The sequence below is a fragment of the Pristis pectinata genome, chromosome 1 (assembly GCF_009764475.1).
Source record: "Pristis pectinata isolate sPriPec2 chromosome 1, sPriPec2.1.pri, whole genome shotgun sequence".
Lineage (NCBI taxonomy): Eukaryota > Metazoa > Chordata > Chondrichthyes > Rhinopristiformes > Pristidae > Pristis > Pristis pectinata.
Genome location: NC_067405.1, coordinates 104300977 through 104325883, shown reverse-complemented (window position 1 = coordinate 104325883; position 24907 = coordinate 104300977). Strand labels below are relative to the sequence as shown.

General features: G+C 38.9%; 1 protein-coding gene across 1 annotated transcript in view; it reads right to left on the bottom strand.

Moving 5' to 3' along the window:
- Positions 1-291: 291 nt before the first annotated feature.
- The window catches only part of scfd1 (sec1 family domain containing 1), a 112322-nt gene continuing 87706 nt past the window's right edge, over positions 292-24907 (bottom strand). Inside the window, exons 20-25 of the mRNA XM_052024523.1 lie at positions 23721-23774; positions 18849-18901; positions 16135-16168; positions 5227-5292; positions 1977-2045; positions 292-551 (exon numbers count right to left, since the gene is read on the bottom strand). Coding sequence (XP_051880483.1) covers positions 525-551; positions 1977-2045; positions 5227-5292; positions 16135-16168; positions 18849-18901; positions 23721-23774 — 303 coding nt within the window. The 3' untranslated portion in view covers positions 292-524. The remainder of the gene's footprint in view (positions 552-1976; positions 2046-5226; positions 5293-16134; positions 16169-18848; positions 18902-23720; positions 23775-24907) is intronic.

Below are 24907 nucleotides of genomic sequence, written 5' to 3'. Positions count from 1 at the left end.
CCATCTAGTGGGTGAAAGCACTGCAGGGTACAATCTTGATCCATCTCGATCAAGATAGTTTCAGGTTCAGCCTGTTTTAATTAAGGAAGGCCATTAAGACTGTGACAATTTTTACCCATGAAGTGAAATGCTGAAGACAAGATCCCCCTTCCAATTATATCTTATAGCTTGCATTTAAAAAAAATCATATATGCCGTAATTGGTAGGAGATATCATAAAATTAAAATAGTAAATACAAATTGCTGCAATTATTGTACTAATTGGAATTACTGACTCTACAGATTTCTATTTTCAAATTTATTTCAACTATTTGCACAATTACATGATATACAGTTTGGTATTAAAAATGACAGAAATCACATCCAATTGCATCAAGAATTATCAAATAAGTGGAATTACAAGATTGTAAAGAAGCAAAAATAATAATGTAAATAAAGTGTGACATGACATTGCTGTATTAAAATTTGCCTTCTGTATTCTCCCCACCTTTCAACGAAGATGTATAGAGAGTACAATGGTGTGTCTTAACTCTGAGACCCAAGTTGTGATAGCTGAAGAACAGAAAAAAAAACTTTAGTTAGATAATGAAAGTAAACAGACATGGCACAAAAGCATCTCCGGGAATGAATGACCAACCTAATGAAGGACAGTGCTTGCTGAACACCAAAAGGGGCAATGTAGAAGACAGCAACAGGCAGCCCCACCATTAATAGACACAACCAAAATTCTGTAGCTCAATGACATGGTGGTGCCATTGAGAATGGTGGTGAATAATTGGGCCACTAGTGAGAGGATGGTCTATGGACATCCTCATCCTCTGTCATACCAGAACTTCGAACAAATGTGAGATAAGGATGAAATGTTTACTGCCTTTTAAGGTAAAGGTAATTTGAATGATATGAGCCTGCTTCCAAGGATATCATAGACCACTGTCCATGCAATTCAGTTTGCTTCACGTGACGTTAAGAACAAGGCAGGGCAAAGGCTATGGGTCCTGGTAAACCACTCAGTTTTGATGCTTAAGAATTGAACATCAGAACTCCCCTTCTTAGGCAGTCCCTGGGAATCAAGGATGACTTGCTTCTGATCCAGTTCTGAAAGTTCTGAGGTGGTTTTCGAAGCCACTGTGGGACTTGCAGAATCCGCTACAGGTTGAGCAAAAAATGCATTCCTGCAGCTTGCACTGCATTTCTGTCTGTTCTGACAAATTGACTCGAGGTTCTCAATGCTATCCTAAGTGCTTCTTCTTCATCTTGAGTGGTATTCCTAGCTAAGCATTCCCATGAATCAGTGAGAATGTTATGCTTTCTCAAGGAGGTTTTGAGAACACCCCTGGATCTTTTCCTCTGTACATTTGGCATTATTTTCAGTGACAAGATACTGAACATCGAAGTATCATGTGAACAAGCAGTGCAAAAGGATCTGCAAAACAATGATCATTGGGAGAATCCTCCAATGGCAAAGGATAATTTCTGACAATTTGTTCTGGCAAGTTTGTTCTAGTTGTAGGGCAACTGTACTTGGGGCCCCGAACAGTCTATGGGATTTGCTCAGTGACAAAAGTTTGGCCCATTTATCTCTAGCTGAAGATTTCCATTTCATTCCAAGGTTTAGAGTTTTTGCTGTTGATTTTCTTGCTTCAGACATTGCCCAATTATGATGCAGCCATATCAAGTTTGGGCTAACAAGATAACATATATATACCTAGTTCCAAGACATGAGCAGCTTGTTGCAACAAGATAATTCCAACTTCCTACTGTCCATCAATAGTACACAATTTGAATAGCAAATTTAACCAGGCCCATTAAGTATAAATGAATTATTCCTTAGCATATTTTATGTCACCATGCACAAATACTGAGAGCACAATTCACTCACTGATATCTTTGCTTCAGAATCAGAAATGTTTACATCAATCATACAATTGCTGCTCTTTTAATCAGTACCACATGCAACTATGAATGAAAATACTGTACCTGCTTCAGGAACTGACCAGCGTTGAAGAGCTCACTGCAGCCATATAATACATGTTTACCTGGTTTATTCTGAATAAATATAAAAGAAATGTATTTATTCTAGAGCATAATACACAGAATTACATCTGAAATGAGGCCATGACTGGGAACCAATAAGGAAAATCACAGCAATCATTGTATGGACATAAGCTATGCTTGTTTCAACAATAACGACCTTTTAATTTTATTCTTTTGACAAGTATTCATGAATTCTTTATGTCTCGCACACCAATGCTGCAGAGTCAAAAAAAGATCTTTCTGTGCTTTCATGCATAACTAGTTGCTGTTGCCTCATGTGTTGCCACACAACTTTATAAAGACCACATACCCCTAAAGATGCTATAGCATAGGTTGACACTGAATAAGGCAATGCTGGATTGCACAGGCAAATGGGTGCTGAGTTCATGTGAGATATTGTTGGGAATACAGCAATGGGAAGCATGGCACAGCAAATCGTTGCCAAGTCAGACCCCACTACCATCATCTCATTGTTAACAGACTTCACAACACTCCCCTTTATGCTGTCAGAACCCAGGCATCTTTATACTACACCTGGACTCCAGATTCCTTCACCTGATATTGCTGTGTAGCTACAAAAGGTACCGCCTTTAAGTAAAGTCTATAAATGCTGTAGGGGTGGGGCTGCTGGCACATGACTTTATCATAACCAATCAAGGACAACAATAATTGCAGTGTCTCAAAATAATGTGAAATGCATTGATAAACATAATCCCAAAAATAAACTCCAATGTCATAAAACTTTTTCCACAGTAAAATTATTACAGATTTAATATTTGAATTTGAATGAAAGCTTTAAATGCTTAAATTCTGCTCGTCTTATTTTCTGGGATAAGAGAGTTAAAGAAATTCGATCCATATGACAGTTATGCAGCATGGAAACAGACCCTTCAGCCCAATGAGACCATGCTGACCACAAGGCACCTAATATTCTTTGGACTGTAGAAGAATTGGGGTGGGGGGGGGGGGGAAGAAGTAGGGTGGTGATCTTACTAAAACACATAAGATCATTTGGGGTTATGACAGGATAGATATTGATATTATTCTACCAGAGAGTCTCAAATGAGCAGACATAATTTCAAGATCAGGGGGCAGTAATTTAAAACTGTAGTGTATAGGAGCTTCTCAGAGCTGGTGAAACTCTGGAATTCTTTATCCTGGAGGACTGTCGATGCTGGATGATTGGGGTTATTTAAAGAGCTGGATAAATTTTTGAAAGGCCAGGGAACTGACGGCTATGGCAACTTGCACAAAAGAGGAGGTAATGTCTGGGGCAGATTAGCCATGATCATACTGAACGTCAGAGCTTAATTTGTGGGACTACTCCAGCTCCTATCATCTTATGTTGTTCTTTGGTATTTATATTCAATTCCCGCCTCACATATTTTGCCTCTTTTGTATTTAGATTTTTTTAAAAATTACTTTTTATCCAATTTGATCCATTTCCTGTTAAGTTATATATCTTTTACTTGCCTTCCTTTTTCTTCCTCAGGATAGCAACATAACATTGAAGATTGGGTTCCAACATTGCTTTCCATGATGGTTTAGATCAACTGATACTTATAAACTTAATTCATGTTCTTATGCAGGTTTAGAATCACCTTTAAGCAAGCAAACAATTAATGGCCCTTGCTTTATCTAGTACTGCAAAGGGAAAAAAATTTCAATATATTTTAGCTGCTTGAGGCTAGCTAATTTTGCATTGATGTACTCTCGTTCTGCAGTCATGGCTCAAATGAAGCCAGTGTCTATATTTGTTATGTTTTAAAGTTTTTAAAATATAATCTTTCCCATCCTTCTTTAATTAGATAGTTCTGAAGATCTCCCTTCATATCTTATTATCCCTGGATTCATCCTAGACCACTTCTGTTTGAGTGCTTTGTTTCCATGCTGTAAGATACAACTTTGTGGCACAGGATACAAAGAAAATTTTAAAAAAATCAAATCATGCTTTAAGAATAATAAAGAAAAATATAAACACCAGTTATAACTACAGGATGGATGAGATGTCAAGCTCCTTGCAGCTTCAGTCAATCTGTAATTGAACTGTACCTTTTACAGTTAAGTATTTCTTCCTTTCCCAGTTGACTATTTTAGACATTGGTAATGTTTCTTGACATTTATGCAGAAGGTTATTTTTTGAAACAACAAACATTGCTTGTCCGGAAATCATGGTTCAACTTGAAATAATTGTCAGGATTAACTTTTAATATTACATTTATTTATATTACATCTTCATTTCTGTAGGTTATGGGTATTGCTGGCGAGTTCAGAATTTATTGTCCATTCTTTAATGGCCTTAAGAAGGGAGTGATGAGGCACCTACTTGATTTGCTATAACCCTCTAGTGAAGGTAGACCCACAATGTGGTTGGGTAGGGAGTTCCAGGTTTTAGGCTTAGTGATGGTGAAGGTAGGTTGATGCACTTCCAAGTCAGGATGGTGTGCAACCTGGGAAGAACCTGCAGGTGGTGGTGTTCCTTCATGCCTGCTGCTATTCTCCCCCTCAGCGGTAAAGTTTGCCAGTTTGGGAATTGTTGTCAGAGTAGCCTACGCAGTGCATATGTAGATGCAGTTAAACTGCATTGTAGGAAATAATGAATGTTTAGGTAGGTGGATAAGATGCCGGTCAACCTGGCTGCATCTTCTACATGCTCATTCAGACAAGTGGGATGTATAGCAACAAAGGCAATGGCCTACAAAATGAACAAACTAACTCAAATTCTCTTTTGGACCATAACACAATATTCATTTAAACTTTAGTCCTTTTTATCTGCCATGAAGTTTTAAATTGATGGTTTTATGTTTTGCATATTCTCTCGTAGTTTCAGAATATTACACAAAATGCATAGCACAACATCAGAATGAGCAGCCCATGCAATCTGTGATGGTTTTGTAGTCCACACAGATTGAAACAATGATCGGTGCTATTGATGAGTTATTTCCATTTAGATACTCAACTTTCTTCTAGTATTTATTTTGCAAGTTACTAATATGGAATTAATAGTTCCATTGGTCCAAGTTTATTTTACTTTTCCAAACAAGCAATTTGAAGTTTATTTTTCCAGTTGAGTGGAACTTTCACTGTCCCTTGATTCTCCTGAGGACTATTGGCATTTGAAAAATACTGCCTCTTTGCTCACTATGCATCCTTAAGTATTTTATGTTTATCCCCATATTAAATATTGTCTTACCTTTGTGTAATCAACAAGGTTTTGATATTCAATATAATTTCCACCACCAACAACAAAGACAATAGCCTAGAAAATAAACAAACTCAGATTCTCAGCTGGACCATAACACAATACTTAGTGAAATGTTAGTCTCTTTTGCCCTACATAAAGTTTTTAACTGATCTCTTAAGGTTAAATGAAGATCAAGGTGAATGCAAAGACAGACAAGCTCATACAATTATCAAAGACAAGAAGGGAATGACCCACCACTGAGGGCAAGCAGGGAAAGAGAGACAAGGCTGTTCTATTGAAGGGTCTTTGACCTGAAACATTAACTCTGTTTCTCTTACCACAGACCGTAACCTGATTTGCCGAGAATTTCTAGCATTTTCTGGTTTTAGATTTCTAGCAACTTCAGTTTTTTTAAAATTTTCTCTTACTTGTTGAATTCACTGCCATGAATGCCTAAAATGATGCTCTACTCTGCTCTCCGATGGGATTACCATCTTTCTCTCTTGCTTTTTTCACCCTCCGTTGTCTCTCTTTCTTATCTTTATTAAGGTATTGGCCAAAACAGTTCTGATGAGGGTCACTGACTTGCAACATTAACTCTGTTTCTCCTCCCAGTATTGAGTATTTCCAGACTTGAGCATTTCCAGCATTTTCCATTTTTATTTTAAGCTAATACAATTATTTATAATATTTAAATATAAAATGTGGAAAACATTTTGGAGTACATTATAACTGGCAGCAACAATTATTCAAACCTAGGTAAATCTGCTTAAACTTGGAACTATATAGGATTATATAATTCTTATGGTATTATGCTAATAGGGACTGTATAATGTTAAAATACTTTCTCCACGATAAGAATTATTTTTCTTAAAGCTTACCACTGCATTTTGCATGAAAGGCAGAACATATTGTTGCTAACTGAATATATCACTGCCTGGATCCCAGGTTTAATGATCAGAATTGGCATGGAAGACGCAAGTATAGTTAATATTGTGAAATAGATAAAACTTACACACCACTATTATTTCCTAATAAAATTTTTGTTAATTTCTCCCACCCAATGTTTTTCTTCCTGATTCTTGTTGAGTTTGTGGATGCTGACACTTAGCCCCATAGAACCATAAACCATACAGCACAAAACAGGCCCTTCGGCCCACCATGTTGTGCCGTCCATCAAACCACCCTAACACTACCTAACCCCTTCCTCCTTCATATCCCCCCATCCCATACTCCTCCATATGCCTATCCAACAAGCTCTTGAACCTGTCCAATGTATCTGCCTCCACCACCACCCCAGACAGTGCATTCCATGCACCAACCACTCTCTGGGTGAAAAACCTCCCCCTGACATCTCCCCTGAACCTCCCACCCATAACCTTAAAGCCATGCCCTCTCATCTTGAGCATTGGTGCCCTGGGAAGGAGGTGCTGACTGTCTATCTATTCCTCTCAATATTTTATATACCTCTATCATGTCTCCTCTCATCCTCCTCCTTTCCAGTGAATAAAGCCCTAGCACCTTAAGCCTCTCCTCATATTCAATACTCTCTAATCCAGGCAGCATCCTGGTAAATCTCCTCTGCACTCTCTCCAATACCTCCACATCCTTCCTATAATGAGGCGACCAGAACGGAACACAGTACTCTAAGTGTGGCCTAACTAGAGTTTTGTAAAGCTGCATCATCACCTCGCGGCTCTTAAACTCAATCCCGCGATTTATGAAAGCCAACATCCCATTGGCCTTCTTAACTGCTCTTTCCACCTGTGAGGCAACTTTCAATGAACTGTGAATATAAACCCCCAGATCCCTCTGCTTCTCCACACTGCCAAGTACCTTGCCATTTACCCTGTACTCTGCCCTGGAGTTTGTCCTTCCAAAGTGTACCACCTCACACTTCTCCGGATTGAACTCCATCTGCCACTTGTCAGCCCAGCTCTGCATCCTATCAATATCCCTCTGTAAGCTCCGACAGCCCTCCACACTATCCACAACACCGCCGATCTTAGTGTCGTCCACAAACTTACTAACCCAGCCCTCCACCCCCTCATCTAAGTCATCTATAAATATCACAAAAAGTAGAGGCCCCAGAACCGATCCCTGCAGGACACCACTAGTCACTGCCTTCCAATCCGAGGGCACTCCTTCCACCACAACCCTCTGCTTTCTACATGCAAGCCAATTCCTAATCCACACAGCCAAGCTTCCTTGGAGCCCTTGGCCTCTGACCTTCTGAAGAAGCCTACCATGAGGAACCTTATCAAACGCCTTACTAAAATCCATATAGACCACATCCACCGCACTACCCTCATCAATCTTCCTGGTCACCTCCTCAAAGAACTCTATCAGGCTTGTGAGGCAAGATCTTCCCTTCACAAAGCCATGCTGGCTGTCCCTAATCAGTCCATGATTCTCTAGGTGTTCATAAATCCTATCCCTTAGAATCTTTTCTAACAGCTTACCCACCACAGACGTGAGACTCACCGGTCTATAATTCCCTGGCCTATCCCTATTACCTTTTTTGAACAAGGGGACAACATTCGCAGCCCCTCCAATCCTCTGGCACCATCCCCGTGGACAACGAGGACTCAAAGATCCTTACCAGTGGTTCGACAATCTCCTCCCTAGCCTCTCGAAGCAGCCTGGGGAAAATCCCGTCAGGCCCTGGAGATTTATCTGTCTTAATACTATTTAACAACTTCAACACATCCTCTCTCTTGATATCTAGAACCTCGAGAACATTACCCCTACCAGCACTCCCTTCCGTGTCATCAAGACCCCTCTCCCTGGTGAATACCGAAGAGAAGTACTCATTGAGAACTTCTCCCATTTCCGCCGCCTCCAGGCAAATTCTCCCACCTTTGTCCTTAATCGGACCTACCTTTACCCTAGCCATCCTCCTACCCTTCACGTACTTGAAAAAGGCCTTGGGATTTTCCTTAACCCTACTAGCCAACGCCTTTTCATGTCCCCTTCTAGCTCTCCTCAGCCCTTTCTTAAGTTCCTTCCTCGCTACCCTATATTCCTCACGGGCCCTGTCTGAACCTTGCTGCTTATACCTCATGTACGCTACCTTCTTCTCCCTAACAAGTCGTTCCACCTCTCTCATCACCCACGGTTCCTTCACCCTGCCATTCCTTCTCTGCCTCACCGGGACATATTTATCCCTAACATCCTGCATAAGATCCCTGAACATCGACCACATCTCCATGGTACATTTCCCTTCAAAAAGGACATCCCAATTTACACTCCCAAGTTCTCTCCTTATAGCCTCATAGTTCGCCCTTCCCCAATTAAAAATCCTCTTGTCTTCTCTGCACCTGTCCCTGTCCATGACAATTTTAAAGGTTATGGAGCAATGGTCACTGTCCCCCAAATGCTCACCCACCAATAGATCCTTCACTTGTCCCGGTTCATTTCCTAAAACTAGATCTAACATGGCATTCCCTCTAGTCAGCCTGTCAACATACTGCATCAGGAATCCCTCCTGGACACATTTAACAAATTCCGTCCCATCTAAACCTTTGGCACTCAGCAGGTTCCAGTCTATATTTGGGAAGTTGAAGTCTCCCATTATAACAACCATGTTATTTTTGTTTCTCTCCAAACACTGCCTGCCAATCTGCTCATCTATATCTCTACTGCTACCGGGGGGCCTACAGAATACTCCTAGTAGAGTAACTGCTCCTTTCTTGTTCCTTAATTCCACCCATACAGACTCTAGAGATGATCCTTCTACAACATCCATCCTTTCCACAGCCGTAACAGTGTCCCTGACCAGTATCGCCACCCCTCCTCCTCTTCTCCCCCCTTCCCTATCCCTCTTAAAACACCGAAAACCAGGAATATTCAATATCCACTCCTCTCCTGACGTCAGCCACGTCTCAGTAATAGCCACGATATCATAGTCCCCCATACTTATCCAAGCCCTCAGTTCATCCCCCTTATTCCTGACACTTCTTGCATATAAGTAAACACACTTCAGTCCACCTACCTTACTACTTTTATAGCCTGTATTCTGCTTCTCCTTCCCCAAAGCCTCTCTACCTGTTTGATCTAACTTTTCCCCATCCCCTTCTTCCTCTGACCTACTCCTCCGGTTCCCTTCCCCCTCACAAACTAGTTTAAACCCTCCCGAACCACCCTAGCAAATCTCGCCGCAAGGATATTGGCCCCCTTCTGGTTCGGGTGTAACCCGTCCTCTCTGTACAGGTCCCACCTTCCCGAGAAGAGATCCCAATGTTCCAGAAATCTAAAACCCTCCCTCCTGCACCAGCTTCTCAGCCACGCATTTATCTGCCACCTCCTCCTATTCCTGCCTTCACTATCGCGTGGCCCAAAAGGTCATTCCTTGGGTAATTACTGTAAACAGAAAATGTTGACTGGCAACGTGAGCATGGAGAGTAATGTAGATCTGTGTTTACCCATCATTTATGTACATGGATTTTACTACAGGGTAAATGGACTACCACCAACAGCTGCAACCATGCTGATTTGTCCCCCTCCTCACTCCTAGATGTTAAGGCCAATGGCAGAATTTTAAAACTTCTTGCAGAGCTCAATGAACTTGACAGAGAGATCTGAAGCTGGGAGATTTTGTGGGAATGGTGCTTTTACCCACTAGGCTACTTGGGAATTTTGATGTCAATTTTAATGATTGATGATTCCTTGAAAAATAAAGCATAAACTTGATGGGACTATTATTTTATATCTTAGTCAGACTTCCTTTTTCTTTAATACTGGTTTATTGATGTATTGTGATTAAAAGTGTCAGAGAAAGCTGCACTCAAACTAATTCAAATTGAATTGAACTCAGAAAACACATAAATCTCTATATGAATCAATAATCCCAGATTAGGGACAATGGATGTGAAGGACTATTCAGTAAACAATGCTAGATCAACTGCTTTATCTCCCTGGCTACATAAAGCTACTTAAAGGATTTTTATTTCAAACTCTTTGCAAAAGCCCTATTTGAAAGAGACATTAGAAACAAATATACAATGTAAAACACAACAATTATATTTGATTAGGCCTGATAGTGAAATTCTTAAACATAAGAATTGAATTAGTTTGAGTGCAGCTTTCTCTGACACTTTTAATCACAATACATCAATAAACCAGTATTAAAGAAAAAAGGAAGTCTGACTAAAATCGTGAAAAAAAGAAACTGATGTTTTTATGGTTGTTTTTGAATTACTAGAATCCAATCATGATGTGTTAGTCTATTGCAAAGGATAAATGCATACATCTAGGAGCATTTGTTTCATCAGAATATATTAAGAAGGGACAAAGAAGCAACTATAAGATACAATAAATTATTACAAGCTTATAGTGTAGGTATTATCTTATGATTCACCCAGCACACCAGAAATCTGGCATGAGGCAAACCAGCCGAAAAACATTGCATGATTATTATAAATGTAGTTTTTTTTTTGCAAAAGGCACAATTGACAGATAGTGGCCCTTCTATCCTTCAGACCTTAGCTTGTCTCGAACTTCCCCATGTGTCCAAGATGAACTGTAGGCCAGAGAGCAAAGCATTTGATTGTTCGCTCTATCACTGAACTCACCATTCAGCCCAACTGTGGAGCACTGAAGTGCTGAGGAGAGGCTCTGGACTCCATTGGAAAAATGGTGATTGCAGGTAAGTGCTTTAGCTATTTCACTTCATGTTTTTAATTATTTTAAGGTATTTTCCTAAAAGACTATAAACATGTAAAAACTTATTCTTTTTAAATGATTTAAATCTATTTGAATAGATTTTAATGTCTCTGGTTATCAGAGATATTTTCAAACAGTTCAAATGCTGTCATCATGTTCAAGGGTTACACCTCAGGATACAGTGTCTTGCCAGTGTGTGGAGGGTCAGCTAGTCCAGCCCTCTGCATCTTAAAAAAGTGCAAGTGAGCAGAAACCATAGGCAGCAAATCTAAGCAGTGGATCAAGTCAAGGATGATCCGGCCCAATGTATTAACTTCCTTCTGTTCAGGTTTATTGCCTTGTGGCATACATTATTACAAGACTTGGAGGGAGGACAAGAAGGCTGTTGGTGAATCTTTGTCAATTTATCAACAGACCAGAGAGGAAAGAATAGTCAACAGAGCATCCCTCAGCTCCAACTAATGCCTGAGCTTTGGTCACAACAGATGATATAACATATCAAACTCTATACATTGGGAATCATTGGGAACCACCAGGAACATCTGAAACATTTTTAATATTTTATTTTGATCAGAGCTTGCTTTTTCCATTAACTTTATCTTTTGTTCTCAATGTCCATAGGGATAAATTTTATTGTGGCTCTCAGACATTTTGAAACGATCACATCACTGACCATGTACATATTTTCTCCACTGATTTTTTTCCCCGGGATTCCCCAAAATTCTCAATTCAGCAATTTTATCTCCAGCAACAAATTTGCCATCCAACCCTGTTGCTTTCCAAGTTTCACAAACATTAATTTTTAACCCATTCCTTTTCTTTCCCTGATACTGTCACACAATCCATATGCATCATCACAATCTCTCAGTCCAGATCTTCATTGTTTCCCTTTACTGTCCCTTTAAAATGTTAGCTTGCAGACTTGATATTAATGCAAGGCCGAGCCAGAATACAACCAGGATTAGCAAAGCAATTGTCAACTGTTCCTGCCACGAATCTCTCATTAAAGAAGTAAGTCCCTCCTTCTCCTGATCAGTGCTGAAATGCAACATTCTATTTGACTTAGAATTGAGCCTCAAGTCTGAGATCTTATTCATCACCAACACAACTTACTAACAGTTGGCAATACTGTATCCGCATACTTTGACCTCATTTCTATAGCCACAAAAACACACCACATCTGGAAGCCATTTCTGGCCCTTGCTGGCCTTTCAAACCTTCATAAATTAATTCTGGAAGTTCTTCTCCTTCAAAAATATCAATAACAATTCTTTCATTCATCTCTGACAGCCTTGGCTTGAGATGATTCAAAGAGTGAATGAATTTTCAAGTGCTGAAAGCTCCTTGCAGCTCTTATGGTTATCACACATAACCCGACTGACCAAATATTACAATCTATGTATTATTTCATTCTATGAACTGTTTTGTCCTGGTGTTCTGAAATGCAATAGATTTCATCATGCGCAGCTTTGAAGCACCCATATTAATCATTGTCATAAGGAGATAAACAACATAGGGGATGGGACTTGATAATGAATACAGGTTTAGGAAAATCTATAATAGGTTCTGCAATTGCTGACATTAGAATTCAAAACTTGGACCCAAGACAAAATAGGAAATCAGTAAGAATTGAATACCACAGGTGCTTAAGCATTAGACCATGTAAAATTCAAAAGAATTGTTGATAAATGAACTGCAAATGACTGAAGCTGTCATCTTGGTGGCAATATCATTGTGTAACTACTTTGATGACATTAATTTTTAAGCCTACAGGCATACTACAATTACATTAAAGCCAAATTCCTTCTTTTGATAATGAAGGATGGAAAGGTAAATTAGCTGTGTTGCTGGAATTATTTCCACTAATCTGCTTAATCATAACCTACTTACAGTACAATGTGTAAAAAACAGAAAAAACAGGAAGAGAATTAATGACATTGGAGAAAGCACAATGGACGGAATTAAAAACTTCACAAAGCATCTGGACACAGGCATCAAATTTCTATAAGTTTTTTGGTGTAACTGCAATGCAAGAATGCTATTACACTATTTCCCCCTTGATTTATTAAGGTTTTTCACCCAAATAATTTACACAAATTCAATCATTTGCACTACTTCAGAAATGTGCCTGCTGAACTCTCTGAAGTCCATTTATTTAACTTTGGTATTGGTTTATTATTGTCGCTTGTACCGAGGTACAGTGAAAAACTTGTCTTGCATACTGTTCGTACAGATCAGTTCATTACATAGTGCATTTGAGGTAGTACAGGGTAAAAACAATAACAGAATAAAGAGTAAATTGTCACAGCTACGGAGGAAGTGCAGTGCAGGTAGACAATAAGGTGCAAAGTCATAACAAGGTGGATTGTGAGGTCAAGAGTCCATCTCATCATATAAGGGAACCATTCAATAGTCTTATCACTGCAGGATAGAAGCTGTCCTTGAGTTTGGTGGTATGTACCCTCAGGCTCCTGTATCTTCTACCTGAGGGGAGAGGAGAGAAGAGAGAATGATCCGGGTTGGTGGGGTCTTCGATTATGCTGGCTGCTTCACCAAGGCAGCGAGAGGTATGGACAGAGTCCATGGAGGGGAGGCTGGTTTCCATGAAATGCTGGGCTGTGTCCACAGCTCCCTGCAGTTTCTTGCGATCCCGGGAAGAGCAGTTGCCGTACCAAGCCGTGATACATCCAAATAGGATGCTTTCTGTGGTGCATCGATAAAAGTTGGTGAGTGTCAAGGGGACATACCAAATTTCTTTAGCCTCCTGAGGAAGTAGAGGTGCTGGTGAGCTTCCTTGCCCGTGGCATCTACGTGGTTGGACGAGGACAGGCTATTGGTGATGTTCACTCCTGGGAACTTGAAGCTCTCAATCCTCTTGACCTCAGCACCATTGATGTAGACAGGTGAACGTACACTGCCCTTTTTCCTGAAGTCAATGACCAGCTCTTTTGTTTTGCTGACATTGAGGGAGAGGTTGTTGTCATGACACCATGACACTAAGCTTTCTATCTCTTTCCTGTATTCCGATTCATCGTTATTTGAGATACAGCCCACTACGCTGGTATCATCTGCAAACTTATAGATGGAGTTAGAGCAGAATCTGGCCACATAGTCGTGAGTATATAGGGAGTAGAGTAGAGGGCTGAGGACACAGTCTTGTGGGGCATCAGTGTTGATAATAATTGTGCTGAGGTTTTGCTGATTGTGGTCTGTTGGTCAGAAAGTCAAGGATCCAGTTGCAAAGGGAGGTGTTGAGTCCCAGGTCTCGGAGTTCGGTGAGTTTGCTTGGAATTATAGTATTGAAGGCGGAGCTGTAGTCAATAAACAATAGTCTAACGAAAGTGTCTTTACTGCCCAGATGCTCCAGAGATGAGTGTAGGGCCAGGGAGATGGTGTCCACTGCAGACCTGTTTCAGCGGTAGGCGAATTACAGTGGATTGAGGTTTTCCAGGACACTGGAGTTAATGTGCACCATGACCAGCCTCTTGAAGCACTTCATGATGATGGATTTCAGAGCCACCGGGTAGTAGTCATTAAGGCATGATACCTTGTTTTTCTTGGGTAATGGGATGATAGTGGTTTTCTTAAAATAGGTGGGAACCTCAGATTGAAGCAGGGAGAGGTTAACTTCAGGCCCTCTATATAATATCTGGGATTTATACAAATAATACGCTTGGCCAGATCAGCCATTCGAACTTCAGCATTTCTTGGATTTGGTAGGACAGTTCTCCTAAGTGCTCAAGTTTCCACCTGCATCCCAAAAATGTGCTGATCAGTTGGATCAATGGGCTACCATAAAAAAGTTACCCCAACGTAGGGAGGAGTTGATGGGCACATTACAGAAAGTAGGTCAGAGGGAAATGTGGGGGAGTGGTATTGATGGGACTGCTCTGAGAGCCAGCATAGAGTCAAAGGACTGAACAGCCTCCTTTATGTCACTAGAAAATATGACTCTCCTGTGTGCAGTGAAAGGCAGGAGCTCAAGACAAGTTGAAGATCAGATGTCAGTGTATCTGACTGTCCACTCTGCCATTCACCCTTGAGTACAACATCAGACCAATGATATGCTGAAAAGAGGGGCCAGAACTGCTTCACATCCAGCTTTCAAATTTATGACAGACAGGGGCATTGTAATGGAAACCCCATTCACTTGAATGGAGTCTGTGATGCTGTGAAGAAAAGAAGCGCAGGCAAGTGTTTGACTTATTTCACTGTATTTTAATGTATTTATTTATTTAAAAAGCTTTGATTATTTTAGTTCATTTTTATTTCATTATTTATATCTATTTCAATAATTTTTAAATGTTTGCAGTTGGAAAGTTGTCAAAATTGCTCAGGCATTCTGGAGCAAGGCCCCAGGACATGCTGCCCGGTTGTGGCTACTTCACCTCATGAGACTGCTCGGGGATCGGTTTGTATGCCTCCATCACACCACACTGTGGGTGTACAGGGACCAGAGCAGCACATTTGTGTAGCAGGCAGGTCAATAATAATCCAACCACTGTTGTGAATTTAAGTGCATTAAGATAGATACTTACTGAACCTGCACTTACCCAGTGTTTTTCTAGTCTCACAGCAAAAACTCACAGATATACTTTGTTGCCTTCAGGTGAATAAACAGATGGCATGGCCTTCCCAAGCTACATACAACTCGGAACAGAGCTATTGGAAAACGTTGGCTAATCAGCTCCTCAAAAAAATTGGAGCAAATTATTCCCATCAAAAACATTGGTGCAGAAACTGGGATAAATCTTGGCTTAACTTCTGTTCTACTGTGATGGAGGATATTTGAGGTTAGACAAGATTAGAGATTACATGAGAAATAAAATTAAGTCCCTCAATGTTAACACCTAAATGTTAAGACATCTACAGACTGAGGCATCATGCTCCAATGCAACCTTAAATCAATAAATATCAGAATAAAGTAAAAATAAATTGCTGTATTTTGAAACATTTAGCCAGCACATAGTGGCAGCAAAAGAACATATGGCACTTACTGATTTAGTTTATACACATGAAAATATCCCAACTAAATTTCTTTGCAGCTATAAAACATCATTTCACTAAATTCATCATTGGATATGACTTTCCACTTGCAAATCCAAATTTAATAGTTTCAATGTGGTTCCAGTAGCTTACCAGCTGCAACTATCCTGACAGTTCTCCAGTATCCTCAGTGCTTGTGTCAGAATTCATTAAGACAATTTGCAAAAGTGGTTGAGTATCTCCAAACTATGAGAGCAGCATACTTACCTCTTGGAATGGATTTTTGTTTCTTGGAACAGAGCTGCAAAGCAAGAGCAAGGCAAACAAAATTATTGACTAAAGCTATAGGACTAATGGCAATACCTACTCATCAATGGAAAATTATTGCATTGAAAATATATTCCAACAAGAAAAAATATATTAGACTAAAATGAAGCTTCATCTACATTTTCTGCAGCTGTCAATTTTCTCCCATGGATCTAATGGCTATAAAAGTAACATATGACTGCTGATTCATGCGCAAGCGTAGGAGTTGTAAAGCAGCAAAATCTGTTTCATGGAGATATTTTTGTTTCACTACTTAATAAAAAAGGAGTCAAAACTAAGCTCTATTAATTAATAATTCAATAATGTTATTCCTGGATTTGTATATATTTAATGGTATGCACTGGATGTAAATATATTTAGCTAGTCCAATGTCCAAAAGTTCTATGAAATGTATAATTTTTCTAGATTTTAAGATGTTCAGACAATCTGTATATCATCCAAAAATAAGTTAAAATCCATGTGCACTTCCAAAGTTAGTTTGATAAATGATACTGTAATTCAACACTTGGCTTTCCAAATCCACTTATTCATGTGTACATTGTGTAATGCAAAAGATGATACTTATAATCTGTTCCAGAGTTAGGATTACAAATGATGGATGCACATTTTATATTGAAGCTGATTTGCCAATGAACAAAATAAAGCAATTGCACTGTAACTGATATGTGTTTCTATAAATTTAATCATGCACTAAATTCATTTAGCACAAAATCTGCCCTTTGTGTGCTCCCACTTTAGAATAGTTGAAGAATGATGGATTTCATTTATAAAGATATTTCAACCATGATCATCAAAATTTAAACTCATGCAAAGAGTTTGAAAATGCAAACCTGCTTCCTCCAATGCTTTTTATTTTCTTGTGGCACAGTTCTACAAATTGAGATCCTTTTTGGTGCATTGTTACATTTTTGGTGTGTGATACATGCTCAAGAAGTTAAAACCAGCACTTTATTAAAAGTGATTTACAGCCATCAGTTATTACTGATTTTTGAGAACCCTGGGCTTTAATCTCCATATCTCTAAAATTGCATTTTTCCTCCCAAAGATATTTTGCAAGACTCTCAGCAAGACTGTACTTCCTGAAAACTTGTTTTTCTCCACTAAAGGTAGTAATTCATTGTAGGATATGATCTCAAATAAGATTGAGATTAATTTCTGTGAATAGCTATAGTGAGGTCAAAAAAAAACTACTTATAGTGGCTAGTGCTGTTCCCTGCATTTTTCTTGAAGTTATCATGCAGTGACGATCATGTCCCCTGTACCTCTAGATGGATGGAAATTGTACTGTGATTCGAGGGGCAGTTCTTTGGCCAATGGGAGGAGGGGGATGAGGAGGATCCTAGAGATGACTTTCCCCAAGACCGACAGCAAGGGAGTCCTCTGTCGTTGCCACAATCAGACACCTCCTTTGTTGATTACAGCTACTCTGAGGTGAACTGGAATTCCCACCGACTCCTGAGACCCTCTGGCTTATAACCACTCAAAGTGGTGAAAAAGTATTTGGAATGATATTGAAAACCCAGAAGCCATACATCAGAACGACACAGATGCACTGCATGGGCAGCAGAAGCAGGACATCTCACAAACTTACCCAGCTGACTGATCTGATAGCCACCAATTGCTCCATCAGTGAAAGCGTGTAGGCTCCCCACATGGAACCCATTAGTGACCTCAGAACACACAAAGCTAGACTGGAGGTAAGTCAGCCTCAATCCGAGGGATTGCCTAAGAAGAATGATCCCACAGGTCTTTACTTTTCTGAAATACCTATTCCTCAAAGGAAGCTATAATGGTGGATGTCTGCAGAGATATCATGGTTGAGTTTCAACCTGTTGACACTTTACAGCCAAAAATGTACACACCATTACACAGCTTCACCAGACAACTAGGAGTGGAAACAATGAATAATTTCTCTATTGTTATCAAGTGAATTAAAGAGACACTGATGCTATTAGTTGCCTTCCTGCTGCCTTGTCCAAGATCAGCTGGACTTGGAATCATTTTCAATGGTATGCCTCAGTACTACATCATATGGTTTACTCATCTATGAATTCATTTGGCTCATGACCACTCAAAGTGGATACTCAGTTGGGTATCCAAGAATGAATAATTTCATGTACACTATGAAACAAGTTAATTTTGTAATAAATTTGAACTTAACTCCAATGTATTAGAATGGTGACGACTTGTGGAAGAAGCCCATAGCATTGTGTCAGGGATTAAAAAAAAAGAACAGTGGATGGTATAACCTAAAAGTGGTTTTGTTAATCTCAATTACTCCGTTGGGGAAACCACTTGTCCACAGGTAACAAAGCTTTTTTTTAAAAAACAAATGTCCTTTACTAACGAAAAGAACAAATACGAAAGAATATTAAGAGTTATAAATTTTGTTATTGATTTTTGAAGTGACCAAAGTCCTTGAAATTACCCTTTGCTAATTGAAAAAAGTAAATATTATACAAGTACCCAATTTTCAACATGTTGTAAATTACTCCTTTTACACAACAGCTTTGCAGTTTTCTTTTTAAACTTCCTCTGCAGAAATTCTTTCAACTTGTAAAATCCAACTATTCTCTTAAACTTTGAACACTTGCTCCTCAAAATGTAACCTACATATAGTGCTAGAGGTATTTGATGAATTGTACTGAGCTTACCTCTCACTGCCACGAAGCATTTTTGGATCAAAGTATCTGTAATCATCGGTTTCCTATAGAAACAATGAGGAGGCTTTTAATTCCAAGGTAGAATTACTTCCTAAGGCACTTCTGTAAAACTGTTACCTATCATTAACGTATAATTAATGTTCTTTACCTTGACTGGTGAAGGTGGGACATTGTGCCTTCTGACAAGAACAACTGTTTATTGACATGTTCTTATCTGCTTTGCTACTGAATCACTGAAATTTTATGCTGCATGAATGATTGATTTTTGAGCACATCTTCATCTTTGGTTAAATTTAAGCCTTCCCAATATTTAAGAAGGAATTTTCTTCAAAACTAGCATTGCAAAGATGAATAACATCAGCAAGAAGAAAGAACATTTATCAAGTCACCAGCTATGGAAGCACAATGTATGCCCTGTTGGCATTCGGATGTTTAATTCATTCCACAGATGGTAGGACCAACGAACCATCACTAAAATAATTCATTACATTTTCAGAAAGACTTCCTTGGCTACATAATGTGCCAAAAGTTGAAGCAGTAATCTAAAGCTTGTTCCAGTTGTAGGTTAACTCAAAAGAGGTTTCATCTAACTAACTGCTAGACATATAATACCTGAAATGAAACATACAAAATAAGCATTAGCTAAGTTTTATGAAAGAATATGCTAATTCACTTTGTCTCCTCTTATTTAGATTCCCCAGAACAGAGCTCAATCGTGAACAACTTAGGATGCTGCTATTGCAGATGGAAGATAGGAGGCTGGGAAAACATACTTTCCAATTGTTCCTACTCCCAGAAACATTAAGGTATCTTTACACTCAGAAAAAGCCAAGTCACCATGTGCAAAACTGCATTGTAACTCTCATTCCCCATGACGTGAATTTTCCTATTAAAATAATAGAGGCTTTCAGTACTCACCATTATAAAGTGGGAAACATGACAACAATTTCTGCAGTGTGCACCTGAGCTGTTAAATATGGAAACCCAGAACCAACCATCAGCAATACTTTGCTCCTCCACAGGGTCTGCTTTAATGCTCAGCAAAGGTCAGTGAATTGACATGTATTTCAACTTTTTATTTTGTTTTAAAGATTAAGGTATTTCTATTTCTTCTTCTTAGTTAAATATTTAAACAGATATAAAAATTTAAGTTTTTTACTTCCTGATTTTTATGACTGTCAAAATTCTTCAGTGGGATTCATTGCTCAGCCTGCCTTTGAGTCATCCTAAAAACTCAGATTTTGCTATAGAACTTGGCAGATAGTAACTTACGTTAGGAAAGGGGGAAACGTAAGCCACAGAGTCCACTGAAGCTTTGTGGGCAAATTTGAGGTTAGTGAGCAATGGCCCTTCATTGCCAATTGCATAATCTGAGCCTGCACGCTGAACGGAAAAGTACACGTACAATGAATTTAGTAGTTAAATACTCATTTCAAGCTGTGATTTAGAGCATCTCTTTTTGAGCCTCATTCACTATTTTTGGCATCAGCAGCAAAGCACAAAAATAAAGGTCATAGAATGCGAATAAAATGGCAAATAAGGTAGCTACCTGCACTGAACTTCTATTGCAATTGAGTTGGACCCACACACTATGATCTTTCACACATCACATCAAGCATCAACCAAATTACCTTTTGAAGGCTGGAACTTGAATGCACTCCAAATTCTAACTATTGGTTGCATCTGAAGATTCGGGATTGTTTTGAGGATCATCTTAAATCTGTTCCTCTCATTATCAACCTTTTAGACATTATGCATTTAGACATTTTCTTAATTTATTCTAAAATGTCTTCATTATTTAAGATATTTCCATCAAATTCCCTCCCAGCCTTCTACGCTCAATGGAGAACTATCCCTTTTTTTCTGGGTTATCCACAACACTAATCCTTCACCCTCATAAATCTCTTCTGCACTGACTCCAAAGCTTCAATACCCTTATTAAGTGCCTAGAATTGGACACAATACTCTAGATGGGCCCCAAAGTTAATTTATAAAGGAACATCAAAACTTCCTGCCTTATTTTACCCTTGTATTTATTAAACTCAGAGTAAGCAGTATTGCTAACTGTCCAGAAACCTTCAAAGATTTACACAAAGACCCCTTCTCTCTTTGTTGTAGTTTCAAATGCTTAAACTTACCTTTTAACCTGAATTCTCACTCCCCTTTCGTTCAATTAAAATGCATCACTTCTCACTTTACAGTATTAAATTTCTTCTGCCATTTATCTACCGATTCACCTGTTTGTCCTCTTGATGTCAAATACCATCTTCCTTTTGATTCTACGATTTAGTTCAGTTTCATCTTCAAATTGTCAATTCGTCTTCCATGCCCTCAAATTGTCACTAATATTTATCAAAAACATCATATTCTAACATTGAACCTTGTGTACTGCTCACCAATTCAAAAAACCAGCAGCTCCCAGTTCTGTTTTTTCACCCCTTACCAGTACAAAATGTTCTAGTCCATGGTGGCTCTTCATTATTTGTCGGAATAGTTTTTAATTTTCTCCTGGATTATTGCTTCGAGTTACCCCAGCACCAAAGTAAACTGACTGCCCTGTAGCTGACAGGTTTATCTTTCTCTCTGTTTTTCAGCAAGGGGCAACATTTGCAATCTCCAGTACTTTGTCACCACACCTATATACAAGGTAGATTGGAAAATGGTGGCAACTATATCTTGCAATTTCTATCTTTATCTACTTATTCTACTAAATATTCAAATTAGAATGTATTTCCATATTAAAAATCAAAGGTAATTTCCTTAGCAAATTAAAAGCATATTCCATGTTTCCTTACAATGTAGGAGGTGGCCATTTTGGCCCATCTAGACAACTCTGGCTCAGAGAGCAAACCATTTATCACTAATTTTCCTTGTAACCTATTCTTATGAAATTAAATGTTCATTTGACTCTCTTTTCCAAAATCAAAGACAAAGGAGCATCATTTGACTGAGAACCTGCTCTTTAAGCCTGTAATTATCTTTTTGGTAACACAAGAAAGCATACGATTGATAAAGTTTGGATAGCATTTCAGAGTAAAATTTTTATCACAAATCATAAACAAGACGTTCTACTCCTTCCTAGTTCTACACAGAGATAGTCTTATTATAAGCAGCTACTTAGTTACAAGTAGAGAATACTCTCCATTTGTTTCAGTGATTAGAACTTCAGCTCAACACCACCCAGGATGAAGCAGTATGTGTGACTGGCACTCATTTACCACCTTAAACATTTATTCCCTCCACACAGGTCTGTGGCTGCAAAGTGTCTTGTTTTAAAAAATGCACTTCAACAACTCTCCATGCCTTTTTGACAGCAACTCCAAACCAGCGACCTCCATCACCCTCCAGGTTACACTGACTGTAAAGTCCCATCAATCCTCTATTATAACGGAATCAAAATCCTCAAATTCACTACCTGACTATTGTGGGAATACCGTGCAATCCACAAGGAATGAAGAGGGTTAAGATGTCGGCTCACAATCACCTTCCCCAAGGGCAAGGAGGATTTAACAAAGCCTTGTCAATGTACCAAGCTTCATCAATAAATTATATAAGGTACATTCAATATTCTACAGAAGACACTGGAAGGTATCAGACAACACCTGCGGAAAGAGAAACAGAGTTAATGTTTCAAGTCAAAGACCATCAGAACTGGGAAAGTGAGAAGACAAGCTAGTATTAAATGCAGAGATGGTGGAGGGTGGATGGATAGGACAAGGGAATATACCTGGTGGGGATCTTCATCAATAGCTTATTGTAACAGCTATCCTGGGTTGACCCTATCAGGGACATTTCCTTTGTCCTATCTATCACTCCCCCAGCCTCTGCCACTTGAAACTAACTTATTTTCTCTCTTTTCCTGTTCTAATGAATAGTCTTCAACCTGAAATGTTAACTGTGTTTGTATTTCCACACGTGCTCCCTGATTTACTGAGAGTTTCCAGCATTTTCTGTTTTTGTTTCAGATTTCCAACATCAGCAGTTTTTGTTCATTTTCATTCAATATTCTTGCCAGCCTACTGATGAGCATTCGCCCAAGTTCTGCCCTAATCTCTCACTCAGCCAGGCTGAACCATACCCAAATGACAGACATTAGCTCAACTTTTAGTGGTAGTTCCACACAAAATTGTCAGCATTTCTCAGTCTAAGTGCCAAAGAGTTTTAGGATTTCCATGCAAACTCAGAAGATCCTAACTTACTGGACTAGCTCCACAGGCCAATTCCTGGATTTCTCGCTTCCCTGGACCCCTCCAAATCCAGAAATGAAGCTGGATTTTGCTGTGATTCACCAGCACTTATACTTGGGAAACTGTTCTCAAATCCTGCAGCAGGTTAGGTCTGACAGAAGATACCTGGACCTATTAATTCAATAGTAATTGTAGAGCTGGCATTTTGTGAACATCGTCCTTCTGTGTTGTGATAAGTAAGTAAACTGTGCATTAGAAAGGGAAAAATAAAGCAAGGTCTCTATTATTCATTTGTGGATTAATGTTAATATGATTTTCATCCATGTACTTCAACACAACACTTGCAATAATAAACACGCGCTTTTTGAATGGAATATTATGAAAGTTACTTTACATAATTTTATAAAGGAAATTTGGAACTTTCTGCACTGGACTTTCAAATGCTGGCTCAATCAGATTTTACAAAACTGAGCCTAGTAGAGTTTTGTTAGCTGAAAGTTGTCAAGAAAAAAAGAACAAAAATGAGAGCATGAAGTTTACAGATTAGGTAATCAGGGAAGTAATGGAACAAACTTGAAAAGTTACAATAAATGCCTATGATTTTTGCTGAAGTACAGATAGTCACATAATTTTATCTTGTATTTCTGATCAAGGCTAATACTTAATCTTTACTCACAGGATTCGATTTCATCTCTATTAAGTTATCCAAGATACGAGTCACTGGCAGATTCTGAAAAGGAGATAATCAGAACTTTGTCAATTATTAGCTATGAATAATGACAGTGAAATATTTATAAAGTTCACTAAGTCTTTAGCAATTTGGTTCTGCATCTCCAGGCTCCTCAAACCAACACTGTAAACTTCTCTGCATCGAACCATTCCTACTCTGCTTCCTAAACTGCAGAAATATAAATAATATCAAAACAAATGGAGATAAATAATGAATAGAATGTACAGCTTTAGACAATTACTGAATTATTTCAACACACTCTTGCCTCCCTCTAACCATGCCACTTCAGATTGTACATGGTCCTGACTCCATTGTACAACATGAGAGGTGATTAGCTGGTCTAAAAGGAATGAAATATGATGAGAATCTTTAGATAACATTCAGATGCAGCTACTTCAGTTCTTTCCTCAGGGTATATAGTACAAAATTAATACATGATTGAGCTTATTTCCTCATAGCCATTTCCAATCATTGCTCTATGGATAATCATTAATTCACTATAAGATTTTTTAATATTAAAAGAAACAGAAAATGCTGGAAACACTCAACAAATCAGGCAGCATCTCTGGAAAGAGAAACAGAGTTCATGTTTCAGGTCAATGAAACAGGGAGAGTAGTGCTTTGGTTTTCTCACTTTTCCAATTCTGATGAAAGGTCAACAGCCTCAAACGTCAACTCTTCTTCTCTCTCCACAGATGCTGCCTGACTTGTTGAGTACCTGCAGCATTTTCTCTTTTTATTTCAGATTTCCAACAGCATCAGCCATTTCATTTTCTCCAAGCATATTACTTGTGTTATCATTTTGCATTCTGGGCTGCAAGTGAAGACAGAAGAAAAACAGCATAAACTATTATAAGTAGCAGTCAGATTTCTGAAAGTGCAACTCAGCTGAACATTTTACTTAACCCATTCCTTCCATACCAAACAAATCAACAGTGCTACAATCCCACCACCTACTAAACCATCAACAATTCATCCTAAACCCCATTAACCTTGCTATCTCCACTGCACGCTACCTCCATCCCCATCCCGCACTAAGTGTAAAGATGGCAGCAGTATGAGTGATCAGGAGATGTTTAGCAATAGTATGTGCCAATGTCAGGTTCATATATTCAAGTCACATAGGCCTCTGG